At 56.8% G+C, this 16,217-nt stretch overlaps 2 protein-coding genes across 2 annotated transcripts; both read left to right on the top strand.

Moving 5' to 3' along the window:
• Positions 1–1,243: 1,243 nt before the first annotated feature.
• Positions 1,244–5,681, top strand: SAXO5 (stabilizer of axonemal microtubules 5). Its single transcript, XM_065875349.1, is given in 9 exon segments — positions 1,244–1,818; positions 2,237–2,252; positions 2,849–2,931; positions 3,024–3,128; positions 3,392–3,504; positions 3,586–3,695; positions 4,042–4,243; positions 4,837–4,922; positions 5,454–5,681. Coding segments are annotated over 9 exon segments (1,518 nt in total).
• Positions 5,682–14,059: 8,378 nt separating this feature from the next.
• On the top strand, positions 14,060–15,824 carry ZNF358 (zinc finger protein 358). Its single transcript, XM_065875425.1, has one exon. The coding sequence runs from the start codon at positions 14,060–14,062 to the stop codon at positions 15,752–15,754; it is 1,695 nt and encodes a 564-aa protein (XP_065731497.1). The 3' UTR covers positions 15,755–15,824.
• The last annotated feature ends 393 nt before the right edge of the window (positions 15,825–16,217 follow it).

Raw genomic sequence — 16,217 nt, 5'->3', positions numbered from 1 at the left:
GGAAATGGGGATAATGGACATCAGCGGCCTCTGACGTCAAACCCTCCACGCTGAAGTGGTTGCCACGCTAAAACCTTTGATATGTGTTTTCTAAAGCGATTGACATGAGCAAATAGCCGTGAGCTGAAGTGATCCAGGAGGGCCTCCCACACGAGAAGAGGCTAAGCCAGGGGTGCTGGTGGCATCCAAGGGTCTGGTCTCTAAGGTGCAGAGAGAAGAGTGAGGGAAACACCTCAGCTCTGAGCAAAGACCAGAAAGTCGCAGTCGGCTAAGTGGGGTGCTGAGAGCCCGGAGCTAAAAGCCCAGAGAAATGAGTAGAAGGTGTGTCAACCTCAAACAGCTTGAGGACAGAAAGAATAGTCAGGACCTGGGACAACTGCAGAGGGCAGGAAAACCAGTGAGGGGGTGTGTGGCAGAGATGGGACAGTGGCCAGGGTTGGGCAGAGAGACGGAAGTGGGTTCCCAGACATGAAGGAGCGGAGAGCCATGGCCTCGACAACTGACTGAGCGTGAGGAGAGTGGGTTGTGGCAGCAAACTGTCAAATGCAGTGGTTAATTCTACAGCTCTTCCCGTTTCTCTGCACCAGCCTCAGGGCCTTTGCACCTGCTGTTTCCTCTGACCAGAATGCTCTTACCCCCAGATACCCAAATGCCCCGCTGCCCCTCTTTCCAGGTCTTTGCCTATCATCTCGGTGATGCCTTCCCTGACTATTTAAAACTACAACCCTTCCACCCGAAACCCCATCCTTCTACCCTGTGTGACTTTTTTCCCCACAGCACTTATCAGCTTGTAACTGACTCTGCATGTTATGTGATTACATTTATACATTATTGTTTGTCTCCTCTGGGCCCCATTACCATCTCCACAAAAGCAAGGCTCTTGGTCTGTTAATGATGGACCCCCTCTGGGGGCCTAGAACCGTGTCTGGCACACTATAAGTGCCATATGAGTGATGACTTATAGCTCTACTTTCCCTGGGGGCAGGCAGAGGGGCTACACCTGTTTCTTTTTTTGGCCGTGCCAACCGGCTTGCGAGATCTCAGTTTCCTGACCGGGGACTGAACCCGAGCCCTACAATGAAAGCCCGGAGTTCTAACCACTAGGCCACCAGGGAATCCCCTACACCTGTTTCTTATGATATCCAGTGCCTGGCACAGAGAAGGGAGTAAAAGGCAGCATTGACCCCGCGGGCACCTGCTCAGTCCCTTCTCCGCGCCCTCACAGGTGGCGCTGCGTCCCGCAATGGCCGCGGGAGCCCTCCTGCCGCGCCCAATGTCCTGGCTGGAATTCCTCAAGGCCTCGCACTTTGCGCTGGGGCCCGAGCCGCGGCTGCACGTGGACGCCAAGCAGTCCGCGTCGCACCGGGACTTTCCCGCCTACCGGAACGTTACCCGTGGGCCGCTGTGCCAGCCGCCGCCCCGCGCGTCCCTCTTCCAACAGGACGCGCGCTGGGCCGGCCAGGAGCTCCTGTCGGAGACGCACTGCGCGTATGCGCCCGCGTCACCGCTGCTGTCAAGGGAGCGGGAGCGGGAACTGGCACGGGAGCGCACGCTCGCCATGCAGGCCAGCAACCTGCACGCGCACGCGGACTCCCGCGCCCGCACCGGCCTCTCCCCCGCGCGCGCCCACTGCGGCAGGCCGGCGCTTCCGGAGCGCGCCAGCGAGCAGATCCGCGGCGCGCGCCTCATCTTCGACCGCGACTCGGTGCCGTCCCGCGACCGAGCCAAGCGGCCCATCCCGCCCAGCGCGCACCAGGAGTTCTTCTCGCTCCACGACATTTGCCCGAAGCTCCGCGAGCCCTCCTGCCACTTCGGTGAGCGCGCGCCCGGGCACCCTAGGCAATTTACCCAACACAATGGTTCTCATGGCGAGCGGGGATTCTGTGCCCAGCCCAGCGGACATTTGGCAATGCCTGGGGATCATATTTTGGTCTTCACGACTGGGCGTGGGGGTGGGGGGAGAAGGCGGTACCATCAGGGAGCGGCTGGAGGCCAGGGATGCTGCTAAACATCCTACCACGCGCAGGAGAGCTTTCCACAGTAAAGAAATATCCAGCCCCAAATGTCAATAGTGCAGAGGCTGAGACACACTGGAAGCTCCTTGAGCCTCAGTTTCTGCATCCACACAATAGGCATGTCTCCCGAATCTCTCCAGGGTGCTGTGCGGTGGCCCGAAGTCATGAAAGCTGGTTTGGGGTCAGGCAAATCTGCTAAGTGTCCCCCACCACCACCCCAGCCCTGCGACCTTAGTAGTTGTGTGACTCTGAGCAAGTCGATCTCTCCCAGCCTCAGTTCACTCACCTGCAAAGTGAGTGCAACAACAGGGCCCCACTTTATAGTTACTGGTGAAGCCGAAAGAGCCCCGAGTGCAGAATATGCCTGTCAAATACCGCGCACTCAACAAAGGGTCGCTGTCATTCATATGATTTTCCAGTTCTGTGATACAGAGGACCTTCTGGTAGACATCACTAGTCAGAGACCCTGCAAGCTGGGTTCACGGATTGTCAGTTGGCTTTGACTCCACCTGGTTCTGAATTTCTATTATTTCTGGCAGGTTATTTGACCTCTCCGAGCTTCAAGGAGGCTTCAGGTGGGGGGGGGGGAATAATATCGGCCCCCCAAGTGAGATGCAAAGCACTTAACCTAGGTACTGGGCTCAAAACTTGGTAGAGCTATTCTTGTTGTCATTATTATTATTATTAATTATTGGCCACACCATGCGGCTTGCGGGATCTCAGTTCCCCGACCAGGGATTGAACCCGGGTCACAGCAGTGAAAGCCCAGAATCCTAACCACTAGGCCACCAAGGAACACCCTCGTTCTCATTATTTTTTTATTATTTTTGGAGTGGGAGCACAGGAGACAGGATGACAGCACCTCCTACCAGAGACAGTTCCAGGCCCTTCCAGGCCCACTTGCCTTGACGTGTAAGAGGGTAAATTGAGGCTGGGCTGGTGCTGCTGGCGGCGGGGGGAGCAGAGGTGGGCGCTGGGTGGTCTTGCCCTTCCCACCCCTGTCCTCCCACGGGCCTCCTCCAGCATAGAACTGGGAGACTTCAAGATTGGCTATGGGCCCATGTGTGCAGAGCAGAAACAAGCCTACAGGCCCTAGGTTCTGCCCCCAGACAGGTACAAAGGGACCATGGCCTACTACTAAGATGGGGCAAACGGCTCTCAACGACATGTGGGATGTGTCACCTAAGGCTGTAGGGCCAATGCTGTGCCTTTGAATTCTCCATCACCCACAGGCAAGACCCACTATTATGCCACACTTCCCACGATTAGCACCCCACAGCTCGGCCATTAGAAAGCCTGTCCCTCTCTCCTTTTTCCTGGGAGTTGCATGGGCTCAGATCAGATGGGTCCTCCTTCTCCCACCTCCTTATCTGCAGGTATGACAAGGCCCAGGCCTCAGCCCACATCCACGGTGTGAATATTCGACCTGGAGATGGCCTCTTCCACGACAGGACCACCAAGGGTGAACACTTCTATGCCCGGGAGCCAGGTGAGAGCCTGCTTCCTGCCCCGCCCCTCGCTCCCACAGCAGCCTCTCAGAGCTGCTCAGGACCTAATCTGCCACTGGCAGAGCCTTTTGTTCTTCACCACGACCTGACTCCGGAGTCACACATCCTGGAAGGAAATGGGTGCCCTGGTCCGGGCAGCCTCACTACCTCCACGCACTTCTTCCACGGCCAGGTCAGCAGGAAGGGGAAGAAGGCAGCCGGGCTCGTCAGGGAAAAGGGCTTCCCAAGCAGAGTGAATAATAGCAAGTGCAAAGGCCCTGAGGTGGGAGGGAGCTTGACATGCGTGCGGGCATCTCCTGGATCTGTTTGTGTGAAGTGGGGTGAGTCGCTTAACCACTCCAAACCTCAGTGGCTCTGCCTGTAAATTGAGATAACAGTACCAACTCCCAGCGCCATCACGTGGGACCCAGAGAGAGTGTGAGCCGTCCAAGGTCTCACAGCGCCCACTTCTGCCCTCCGTCCTGACCATGGGACATCCCTGACACCGGGAGCTTCCCAGATGCCATGTGGTCCTACAGCCGCTGCCCGCGACCGAGCCACCCAGCCGCCACATGCCTCATAAGAAATTACAGAGTCACATAACCCTAGGGGAGCCGTCGCTGCTCGGACAGTTCTTCCAGACCTCCATGGGCACAGACTATTTACCCCCTGGGATGCAGAAGCCGCCGAAAGCGCTCAACCTCCACTTGCTGCAGAGCAACCTGCCCCAGGGCACAGGCGGTGAGCGCGGGACCCACCTCGGAAGCCCCGCCCTTGGCACAGCTGTGGTCCCGCCCCCGGCCGATCCCACCCCGCCCCCTGCCCGAGTCTGGCTCCGCCTCCTGAAGGGCTAGATCCCACCCCATGAGCCAAGATTACCAACTCTGACCCTGAACAACCCCACTCCTTCGTGATCGTGACTCCCAACGCCCCCCGACACACCCCGTCATGGCCCCACCGCTGCATGACTCCGCCCCTCTGGTCTGGCCCCGCCCCTCTCCATATCCGCCCTCTCCTGACTCTTACCCCTCCTCTTCTGGGACACTCTGGCTCCGCCCCATGACCAGCTAGCCTATTCTTCCTGCCCACCCCTCCCCCCCAGCCCCCGACCCTCGCTAGTCTACCCTTGCCCCGCCCCTGGCGTCCTCAGCCCTATCCTGGCTGCTCCGTCCTCCCTGCCTCATAATCCATCCTCCTCCCCTGACAACTTCAGCACTAGCCCAGGCGTCACCCTTGAACCCTTACCCCATCCTTAGTCTCCCATGTCCCTTCCCCCTGGGCCCTGCCTTTCCTCCCTCAGCCCCTCAGCTCAGCCACCCCTCCCAAATCTCCAGAAACAGATTTTTTTACCATGAACCAGAAGATGCTGAAGCCACACAGAACAGCTCCAGCCTCCATGACTGAGGAGATGCTACAGTGGGTGAGGGAGGGGGAAGGGGTATCTCTCTAACCAGGTAACCCCCGAAATCAGTGTAGAGTTTTCTCAGGAAAACTATAGCATCAACTCAGACTCAGAGTTACTGTCAAGTCCGCTCAGGGTCACTCTAGGGTCACCCCAGGGTCACCCCAGGCTCAGGGTCATCTTAATGTCATCCCAGTCCCAGGTCATCTCTAGCTCAGCCCCAGGGTCATGTCAGGGTCAGCTTCGTATCACCAGCCACAGTTATACTCCAAGCCAGGGGTTAGCTCAGAGTCACCTACGGTTAACCCAGCCCTGAGGTCATTCCAGGGGCCCACCTGCTTTCTCTCCAGCTTCTCGTCCAGCTCCTGGGTCAGCCCAACCTGGGGTTCCCTTTTGCCCACCTCCCCAGGACCCAATCATCAGCCAAACTGCGCTGAGCCGTTCCCCACTCTTTGATGTTCCCAAGGTGGTGCAGGAACTACAGGGTGGCCAGGGTGGGCCAGCCATCCTCCAGGCTGCCCTGCCAGGCTCCCCACCCTGACTCCACAGTGCAAGTATAGCCACTTGGAGCCCCCGCTGGGTAGACAGCGCTTCTTCTCAACCCTAAACAAGGATGAGTTTGCTTTCAAGTACCAGGGCCCAGGAGTGCTGAGATGGGACGACCTCCAGGAGAGTCATGTGCCCCTGGGCTCCCCTCGCCAGTGGGGCTGTGGGGCTGGGAAGGTGGACCCTCGGGCCCCCCAAACCCCTACCTACCCATGCCGCAGCCAGCAATAAACACCACTTTGGCAACATCCCACCGCTTTCCATCAGTCAGCTGTGAAAGAGGATAGGGTGCCTGTGGGGTTGGTGAGAGAACGTACGGGAGAGAATGACTCCATGGAGAAGCCCTGAATTTCTGCAGACCCTGGGTGTCATCCCACTCTGGGCAGGGAGGCCATCTCAGTTTGTGCAAAAGCTTGGTGGTCTGACGCTTGTAAGGTGTTCAGGTGATACCACAAGTTCTTTCTTTCTTTCTTTTATTCTTTTTTTTTTTTTTTTTTGGCTGTGCCACAGGGCTTGTGGGATCTTACTTCCTCAACCAGGGATTGAACCCAGGTCCATGTCAGTGAAAGCGCCGAGTCTTAACCACTGGACCGCTAGGGAATTCTCGCTGCCAAAAGTTCTGAATGGTGTGGGAGGATGGAGTTACAGTGTTGAACGGAGGCAGCGTGGTGAGAGGTTGAGAATGTAGGCTCCTGGGGCTGAATGGACAGAGTGCAAATCCTGACTCCTCCATGTCTTGGAAAGTAGTCTTGGGCAAGTCATTTGACCCCTCTGAGCCTCTATTTGCTCATCTGTAAAATGGCGATAAACAATAGCTCTCTCTCATTAGATTGTTGTAAATGAGAAATGTACACACTGGTTAGTGTGCGTGGCTGGGGGTCAAGAAGGGAGAGCTTCCTTTCCAAGGATGAAGGTAAGGAGGGTGTAGGATGGAGCTCAATCATTGAGAGACTGGGTGAGGCTCAGAGGGGGGCATGAAAGGGTGGACATGCTGAGAATGGCCCAGCAATGTACCCCCCTATTGTGAGCAGAGGCTGGAAGCTGAATGGTTGGTGCACTGGCTGGCTGGGCAGCTGGCCCCCAGATCACAGCTGGGTCCAGGGGCACATCAACAAAAGTCATCAGCATGTGTTCAGGTCCAAGGGGGTAGGTGTTCAGCCAGAGACAGAATGAAAAGGGTGGAAAGGAGGAGTATGGGGTGGAGCCTTGAAGCTGGTAAGTATGTCAAGGACATCAAGTATGTCAAGGACTAGTACCTTGGACAGCACCCCACCTTGAAAGTCTTGGGGTCTGATGAATCACCACCAAGAAGCCAGATCTGTCTGGGACGATAAGATGGGCCTTGGTGGCCATGCCTGGGCCCTGCCTCTGGAGGCTGTTGAGAATCTGGTTTCAGGGAATGAACACGGTTCCCTGACCCTGTAGACAGACCTTTAAAGACCAAGGCCCCCAATCAAATGGGCCACTAAGAGCCAACCTCAAGCCTGGCCAGGAGACCTTTCCCCATGGGCAGCAATCCTGTGAGACCAGCTTGTCACTTCCACAGGAAGGAGAGGAGTCCAGTTTGGGGTCCCACGGGGACAAGATGGACCTTTCGGCTGCAGTCATGGTATCCATGTCGACCATGAGAGGGTCTGCTAGAGGCAGAACACCTCTTCTGCTTGCTTCCACTAATGATGTAGATGACACTCGTCTGAATTACCTCATGATAAAACAAGCTTTCTCAATCTCGGCACTATTGACATTCTGGATAAGATCATTCTTTGCGGTTGGAGGCTGTCTTGTGCATTGTAGGATGCTTGGCATCATCCCTGAACTCTACCCGCTACATGCCAGTAGCACATTCCTTATCCCCCGCCCAGTTGTGACAACCAAAATTGTCTCCAGACATTGCCAAATGTCCCTTGGGGGGAAAAGTCGCCCCTGGTTGAGAACCACTGCAATAAACCCATCCTACAATGATTCCTAGGATAAAATTAGGCTCTCCTGGTAAAGCCGGTCTGCTTGTTGACCAGACTACATGTACAAAAAGCTTTCCCTTTTTGCCTTGCCTTCCAGGAAGCTCAGAAAGCTTGCTTTGATTCCATGTAGCTCCAGTTGCAGGATTATGTGTACTCCTGCCTGGTTCTAGGAATGGTTTAAACAACCGAGACATCAGATGAGAAATAATGGGTAGGAGTTACAAGGAAGCAGATTTCAGCACAACTTGAAGCATTTTCTAACAATGGAACGGACCAGCCCCAGGATGGGTTGCCAGGAAAAAACAGAAACTTTACTCAAGATGTCTTCAGTACAGAAAGACACTACATTATGATGATTCTGGATGTATTCTATGGATTTATGTCTATCCCTCCTATATCCCATTTACCCCCCAGAAAAGGCATTTCATATGAACTACAAAAACTAAAAAGGCTTATGAAATAAGATGAGTAAAATAGGATTGAACATGGGAAAAGAGATTAAATTTTAAAGGGAAACATTTTGTCAATGGTAATCATGCTAAGTAGCAGACTTGTCTTTTTCTGCCCTAGGCAAATGATTTCATGCTCTGACCCTCACTTTCCTCATCTGTAAAATGGGGATGGCAACAGTTCCTCCTTCATGGGGTGGTTACAAGGAGTAAATAAAATGTGCGTGTACCATTCTTTTATATATATATAAATTTATTTATTTTATTTTGGCTGCGTTGGGTCTTCGTTGCTGCGTGCAGGCTTTCTCTAGTTGCAACGAGCGGGGGCTACTCTTCATTGCGGTGTGCAGGCTTCTCATTGCGGTGGCTTCTCTTGTGGAGCACGGACTCTAGGCGCGTGGGCTTCAGTAGTTGTGGCTCGCGGGCTCTAGAGCACAGGCTCAGTAGTTGTGGCGCATGGGCTTAGTTGTTCCACGGCATGTGGGATCTTCCTGGACCAGGGCTCAAACCCGTCTCCCCTGCATTGGCAGGCGGATTCTTAACCACTGCACCAACAGGGAAGCCCGCATATACCATTCTTAAAACAGGGTCTCGCACTTGGATGCAGCTCAATAAACAGTGCCTAAATTTTGTTAATGTCTTGGGTATTTTTGTTGCAAGTGTCAGAAACCCAGCTGTATCTGCTCAAGCAGAAAGGGATTTTATTGACTTAGAAACAAGAAAGTCTGTAATTAGGTCTAACATCAAGCCTGCTAATTCATCAGGCATGCTCTCTCCCTTGCCGCCTCTCAGTCCAAGCAGTGGCAAAAAACAAAAGCAAAAACAATACAAAACAAAACGCAAATCCTAATGATTAAAGCCCCAAAGGAAGGGGTGGAGGTCTTCCCCTCAACTCCTCACGTTAGAATTTAACAACCCTCTGACTGGCCCATTTGAGTCACATGTCCAGCTGTGAACCAATCACTGTGCCCAGAGGGATGGAATGCTGTGATTGGATGCCTGGGTGATTTGGTTCTCCAAACTGCACCAGGATCTTGGAGTCTGGAGCCCAGTCTTGCTGGATCCTGTCTCCTAGCAACAGACCTGTGCCTGCCCAGCCCCACAGCATGTATCTTGCCCCAGGTTACAATCTAGAGGGCAGACAGACTCAGCCAATAGGCTCTTCCCAATGAGGGTAATTGTGCCTAATAGGCAGTGTTCAGTGTTCAATGCGTGAAAGGCTGAGGCATTAAGAGCCCACCGGATCTCTGATAATCCCAATCTTATCTCCCCATCTCAGTACTAACTTCCTCTTTTAGCTTGGGGCAGAGAATTCAGCCGTAGCAATCTCACAAAATTGAGCAGGTGCTAGACTCTGCTTTAAAAAGGTGCTCATAGGGGCTTCCCTGGTGGCGCAGTGGTTAAGAATCCGCCTGCCAAGGCAGGCGACACGGGTTCGAGCCCTGGTCCGGGAAAATCCCACATGCCGCGGGGCAACTAAGCCCGTGCGCCACAACTACTGAGCCTGCGCTCTAAAGTCCGCGAGCCACAACTACTGAAGCCTGCACACCTAGAGCTCGTGCTCCGCAACAAGAGAAGCCACCACAATGAGAAGCCTGTGCACCATGACAGAGTACTGCCCGTGTGTAGCAGTAAAGACCCAGTGTAGCCAAATAAATAAATATAAATAAATGTATAAAAAAAGGAAGACATAGAGGTAGCTTGTGTCTATCTCATAAGACCTTGCCGAAGACTTCATGAAAGCTCCCACATATCCCAACATCCTGATGTTTTCCTCCAAGGCCGCTCGAGCCACAGTCTCAGGTGACACACAGAGTGCGAAGCTAAAACGGGCAATGATTTAATCGGCTGTTTTTCTTCAGCATAACAGATTTCTGGTGTCCTGAGCAAGGCCCTTCTACAGGGCTGCCACATATATCTGGGGAGGTTGTACACTGCACAAATCTTGAAGGCCTATTCACTTTATAATGAATAGATATGTCAAGGTGGCCCTGGCCCTCTCTTTCACCTTTGTTCAGCCAATTTCACATTTTAAGTTATTTCCTTCAATACCCTTCCTTCCCTTTTCTGGAAATCATGTCTAAATTAGTCAAGACTGTCATGACTGCAAGAGACAGAAACCCACTAAACTAGCTCAAATACCCAGGAAATTTGTTGGCTGGAAAGACTGTGGGCTTCCGGCTTCAGGTACGGCTATGTCCAAGAGCTCAACCAATATAGCTAGAGCTGTCTCTCTGTCTCTCACCTCTACATCCTGGTATAGATTGGCTTCAGTCTGCAGACTGTTCTTCCAGACAACTGAGGAAGGTGGGTGCAGGCAGAAGGAAGCCAATAAACAGCTCATGATCCCAAAGGAAGAAAAAGATTCTCCAACCTCATGACTTCGTCCCAGACCTCATTGTGGCCGGGGGGTGGGGTTCTTGGGTTGGTAAGTTTAGATCGCATGGTACTGGGGGGGCACGGGTTAGACACGGGTCCATCTGGAGTAGTGAAGGGGGCTCCACAAAGGGAAAGCGAGGTGCTGAGAGACATACTGGGCAGACTGAAATGACAGCTGTCATTAGAAGTATTATTTGTAATGGGATCATCCAGTAGGATGAAGAACAAGCGACATAATCCAATTGCAGTTTCAAGTCTCTCAGATCTGCTGCTGGCTTCTCCACAGAGAGCTGGAAAGCAGGTCTCAGGCCACAAGTTCAGCCCAGATCTAGAAGGTTCTGGAAGGAAGAGTGAAGTCTCCTGGAGGCCTGATTTGCACGCAAGGGTAGGTGTTGTCCGAATTCGTCAAAGACCATCAGAAGCACGCCTGTAGTAAAAAAAAAATGTTTTTAGCTTGCGCAGCAAGGAAGATCCCGTAGCAGGGAACCATGGGGCATCTCCAGAAGAGTTGGGGGACAGGAGGGCATCTTATAGGATTCAGGCTTGTGCTGGGTAATTTTAAGAAGAGGAGAGTAGAAGCAGCTCTAGCCTGGTGCTGTCAGCAAGCAGGGAGCAGATCGGCGACTGGGACTGGGTATTCTGGTGATTCTTATCTCAGAAGTGGGAGGATGGACATGCGGCCGTCATTGGGAAGAAGCGGCAGTCATCTGAGTTAGTTGCTGGGGGGAGAGGAGGGGGTGTGTATTCATTTTTGTGGTTGCAGAGTGTCCTTGTGTCTATCTCGGCTCAGACGCGGTCACAGAGCGGCCTTGTGTGATCATTGTTTATATTCTGGGATCGTTGTTTATGTTCAGGGAAGAACATCTCACGGCCCAGCTGCCAGCTGCCGGGGCTGTATTTCACTCCCTCCTCACAGGGATCTGTGTCTCCAGGTAAAGTCTGCCCAGAGTGCTTCCCAGATCTGGTCTAGGCTTCAGAGGGAGCATCAGGCACGGGGAGTCCACCAGTGACAGCGGTGCGTGACCAGGGAGGAGAAGGAGGAAACACTCAGTATCCCCAACTCTTTTCCTTGGAGGAGGAGTCTTAGAGGGAAATGCTGGACTGAGCAAAGATACACAAGTTTGTAAATTCTCAGCGTCTTGACTATGCTGATGTGCGTGGCCAGTCTGCAAGACAGAGAGAGAATGTTCGGTGTTTCTTGAAACCAGAGAGAGTCAAGAGACCTGGGCAGGAGGCAGAGACAGGGAGAGAGAAGAGGATAGAGACACAGAGGGACAGAGGCAGAAAAAGTGAGGGCAAGAGAGGCAAAGAGATTGAAATGGAGAGAGACATAGAAATAGAGGGACAGAGCGACAGAGAAGGAACAGAGAGACAGAGGAAGAGGCGGAGAGGGATCGAGAGCGGCTGAGAGAGACGCAGAAGAGCAGAGGCCGCGGCGGGGACAGCGCGGGCGGGGCGCGGCGCAGACAAAGGCGCGGCCGCGCGGCCGGGTGGCCGGGCCGGGACAAAGGCTGGCCCGGGGGGAGGCGGGGGCAGCGATGGCGACGGCCGAGGCGGACGCGGGCGAACTACAAGTCCCAGCAGCTCCCGCTGCGGCCCTCGGCCGGCCCCTCTCGCTCCCTGGGAGCGCTTGGCGGGGCCGCAGGGCCGAGGGGGCCGCCGGCGGGGCTGGCGGGCGGGGGGCTTCCTGCGGGCCCTGGGGGCGCCGGCGGGCGCGGCGGGCCGGGCTGGGGCGAGGGGCGCCGGGTGAGTGTCCCCGTGAGCTGGTCGGGCGGGCGGCGGCCGCGATGGGGCGGGGGTGAGGGGGGCGGGCGGGCAGGGGGCCTCGGCGCGGGGCGCGGCCCTGGGCGACCTCTGTCCACCCCCTTCCCTCGCCTCGCGCGCCGCCAGCCCCGGCCCGGGAGAGCAGAGACGCCGGCGCGATGGGAGGGGGCCGCGCGACCCGCGGGCCTAGCGCGCCGGTTCCGCCGCTGCGGCCCCGGGGGAGGGCCTGGCCCGAGCTGGGCGCCGTCAATCGGGAGGTATGGGGGTGGGGGGAGAACCCCTCACTTGGGGTGGGGGCGGGAGTCCAGGACGCCCGCCTTCCCTGGAGGCGCTCCAGACCCCCCACCCCAGGAACCCAGAAGTGGCCCCAGGTATTGTTCTCCTCACCCTTCAGCCTGGGGTAGGGAGTTCAGGAGGCCCATCTTCAAGAGGGGGATCCAGGGGTTCCCTCCCTCCCCCAGGACCCCAGTTATTGTTCCCCTCACTCTCCAGTCTTGGGGTCCAGAGTTCTGGAAGCCCCTTCCCCAGGAGGTGATCCAGAGTTCCACCTGTCCCCCAGGAACTCAGAGAAGGATCCCAGTTATTTCTCCTCCCAGCGTGGGAATTCAGGAGCGAATCTTAGGGTCCCCCTGCCCCCTGGGAATCCAGGAGGGGACTCGGCACTGTCCCCTGACCCTCCGTCGTGGAATTTAAGGAGGTGAACTAGGAACTCAGCCCTCTCTGTTTGCGTACCCACTCCCAGCTCTGGGGTTGTGGCTCGGGAGGTCCCCCTCCCCAGAAGGAGAGCCAAAGGTCCTCCTGTCTCCCAGGAATGGATCTATTTGTTGTTTTCTCCTCGAGGCCTAGCCACGTGGTGGGCATCACCTCCCCTTCAGGTAATCCTGATTTCCTCCTGCTCCCCTGAAGGGATCCCAGCTTGTTTCTCTGCCCCCCTCCCTACCTCTAGCCATGGAGCTAGAATTCAGGATCTTCCTTCCAGGAGGGGACCAGAGTTCCTGACGCCCATTCCCATACGTCGGTCGTGGGGTCAGTCACTCAGGAATCTCTCCTTCCTAGGAGATGGCCCAGGGTCCCTCCAGTAACCCAAGAGGAGCCCCAGGTATTATTTTGCCCACCCCAGCTAGGGTTAGAATTCAGGATCTTCTATCTACTTGGGCAAACAGGTACACCGACACCTGTCCCTACCCTCCCGGCTGATGGATCCATGGGTCTCCCTGCTCCCTCCAGGGGTCCCACATATTATATCCCCGCACTCACTCTAGCTTTAGAAATCTGCATTCAGGATCTTCTATCTAGGATAGAATACAGGTGTTTGGACTCAGTCCTACCCCAGAATTGTAAGGTTTGGAATTCACGTTGTCTCTTCCCCAGGAAGCAAGCCAGGGGTCTTTCTGCGCTCCCCCATTGAGGAGTATCAGTTGTTGTTTGCCCCTGCCCCACTTTTCCCCCAGACAGAGGCTTCAGAGGTCAGGATGCTTCTTCTCTAGGAGGTGAGCCAGGGGTCGCCCTCCCCACTAGGAACCCCCAAACATGCCACCCCCAACTATGGGACTGGAATTCAGGCCATGTACTTAGCAGAAAGCACGAGAACCCAGACACCCGCCCCTCTTCCCCATGAAGGGGCCATGGTCAAGGGGATAGGTGTCTAGACTCTCTCTCCTCCACAGGACCCAAGCTGCCCACCAGAGGAGGAGCCCAGGATGGAGAGAGGGGCAGAGCCATGGAGCTGGGTACTGGAGACCTCTAGTGCTGGGTCCCACGACTTCTATCCAGGTGTGGGGCTGAGAAGGGAGTCCCCCCCTCCCCATGCCCCCCCAGGGTCCCTGTTCTCCCTGCCCTGGCAGGGGCGAGTGCAAAATCTCCCTGCAGTACAAGACAAGAGAATGATCCATGTGTGTGCCCCGGAGTGGGATCTGGGGCATGGTCTGCCCCCCTCTCCCTTCCCTGCTCAGGCTCCAAAAGAGACCCCCCGGTTCCCCAGAACCTACCTCCACTCACCTTCTGCCCTCACCCCGTAGATCCTGCCCCGGAAGCAGCCAGCACTTCCACACCCGGGATGCGGCGTTCGGTCCTAGTCAGGAACCCAGGCCACAAAGGCCCGAGGCCCAATTATGAAGAGCTTGACTCCGACTCAGAAGACCTAGACCCCAAGAGTGAAGAGCTGGACCCAGTTTCTGAAAACGCAGAGCCTGAGCCGGAAGACCTCAACACTGTCTCTGAAGATGTGGACCCCAGCTATGAAGAGCTGGAGCCTGTCTCCGAGGATCTGGATCCCGATGTGGAAGCTCCGAGCTCCATCTCGGGGATCCGTGACTCGGATCCCCAAGATCTCGACCCCATGTCTTCAAGTTTTGACGACCCAGACGTCATCGGCCCCGTCCCCCTGGTTCTCGACCCTAACAGCGACACCCTCAGTCCCGCTGCCACCCCAGACCTGGACCCCCTCTCGTCCGACCTCACTGCCACCCCCGAGGTCCTGGCCGCCGGCCCCGCGGTGCTCCCTGCACCTGCCAGCCCGCCCCGGCCCTTCTCCTGCCCGGATTGCGGGCGAGCCTTCCGCCGCAGCTCGGGTCTGAGCCAGCACCGCCGCACCCACAGCGGCGAGAAGCCTTACCGCTGCCCCGACTGCGGCAAGTCGTTCAGCCACGGCGCCACGCTGGCCCAGCACCGCGGCATCCACACGGGCGCGCGGCCCTACCAGTGCGCGGCGTGCGGCAAGGCCTTTGGCTGGCGCTCCACGCTGCTCAAGCACCGCAGCAGCCACAGCGGCGAGAAGCCGCACCACTGCCCCGTGTGCGGCAAAGCCTTCGGGCACGGTTCGCTGCTGGCGCAGCACCTGCGCACGCACGGCGGCCCGCGGCCGCACAAGTGCCCGGTGTGCGCCAAGGGCTTCGGGCAGGGCTCGGCGCTGCTGAAGCACCTGCGCACGCACACGGGTGAGCGGCCGTACCCGTGCCCGCAGTGCGGCAAGGCCTTCGGCCAGAGCTCCGCGCTGCTGCAGCACCAGCGCACACACACGGCCGAGCGCCCCTACCGCTGTCCCCACTGCGGCAAGGCCTTCGGCCAGAGTTCCAACCTGCAGCACCACCTGCGCATCCACACCGGCGAGCGGCCCTACGCCTGCCCGCACTGCTCCAAGGCCTTTGGGCAGAGTTCGGCGCTGCTGCAGCACCTGCACGTGCATTCGGGCGAGCGCCCCTACCGCTGCCAGCTCTGCGGCAAGGCCTTCGGCCAAGCCTCCAGCCTCACCAAGCACAAGCGAGTGCATGAGGGCGCGGCCGCTGCAGCTGCTGCGGCCGCCGCCGGTTTGGGCCTCAGCCCCGCTTCGATGTTGAGGCCGGGGCAGGTCTCCCTTCTGGGTCCTGATGCTGTCTCTGTGCTGGGTTCAGGCCTGGGCCTCAGCCCCGGCCCCAGCTCTGGCCTTGACCCTGACCCTGGCTCTGCGCTGGGCTCCCCCCCCAATCCCAGCCCCAAACCCATCCCTGGCTCTGGATCTACCCCCACCCCTGATTCTGTCAAAGCTTCTGACCCTGAGCCTGGGCACAATGCCAATTCCGACCTTGTGGCCAGCCCTGATCACAGGTCTGGTCCCAGCCCCGACCCGGATCCCGTGCCCAGCCCTGACCCCGGCTCTGAGTCCCACCCTGACCCCGGCTCTCCCACCCGTGACACTGTCGGCGCAGTCCTCCCTACCGGCGAGAGCCCCGAGTGGGTGCAGGAGCAAGGGGCACTGCTGGGGCCTGATGGCTGAAGGGCATGCTGGCACCCACAGGGGCCTGGGAAAGTTGTGTGTTGTGCAGTTAGTAAAATCCTCCCACTGCCTCCTGGCTCTGTGTTGTGGTTCTCCTGTTGCTGTTTTTCCTCTGACGCACAGCCTCTTCTTCTGGAGATGGGAGGGTATGGCCGGAGCCAAACAGACAAATAGAACGTCAATGTCCTGGCTCCTCCCACAATACCCTCCAGGCTTCCTAGCTTCCCCCACAAGGGCTCACACTGGTCCATCCCAGCAGTCGCCACTCCCTGCTCCCCCAGACCTGGCCACCCCAGTCAGGGGCAGACTTATCCTGTGGGTGATCTAACTCCCTTCCTTTTGGAGTTGGCTTTCCCAGGAATGGTGGGATTTCTGGCATGTTGACCGTCTAGTAGGCTGATGGTGGAGGCTGATAGGAAACCATGTGGGCGGCCCTGCCCCGTCTGCTCTCCTAACTTACCCC

This window comes from Phocoena phocoena, chromosome 3 (assembly GCF_963924675.1).
Source record: "Phocoena phocoena chromosome 3, mPhoPho1.1, whole genome shotgun sequence".
NCBI lineage: Eukaryota > Metazoa > Chordata > Mammalia > Artiodactyla > Phocoenidae > Phocoena > Phocoena phocoena.
The sequence above is the reverse complement of the archived record's forward strand: the minus strand, read 5'-3'. Positions and strand labels throughout refer to the sequence as shown.

Bases quoted from the DNA above. Each gene is read 5' to 3' on its own strand.
- ZNF358 (XM_065875425.1), top strand. From the start codon at position 14,060: ATGCGGCGTTCGGTCCTAGTCAGGAACCCAGGCCACAAAGGCCCGAGG.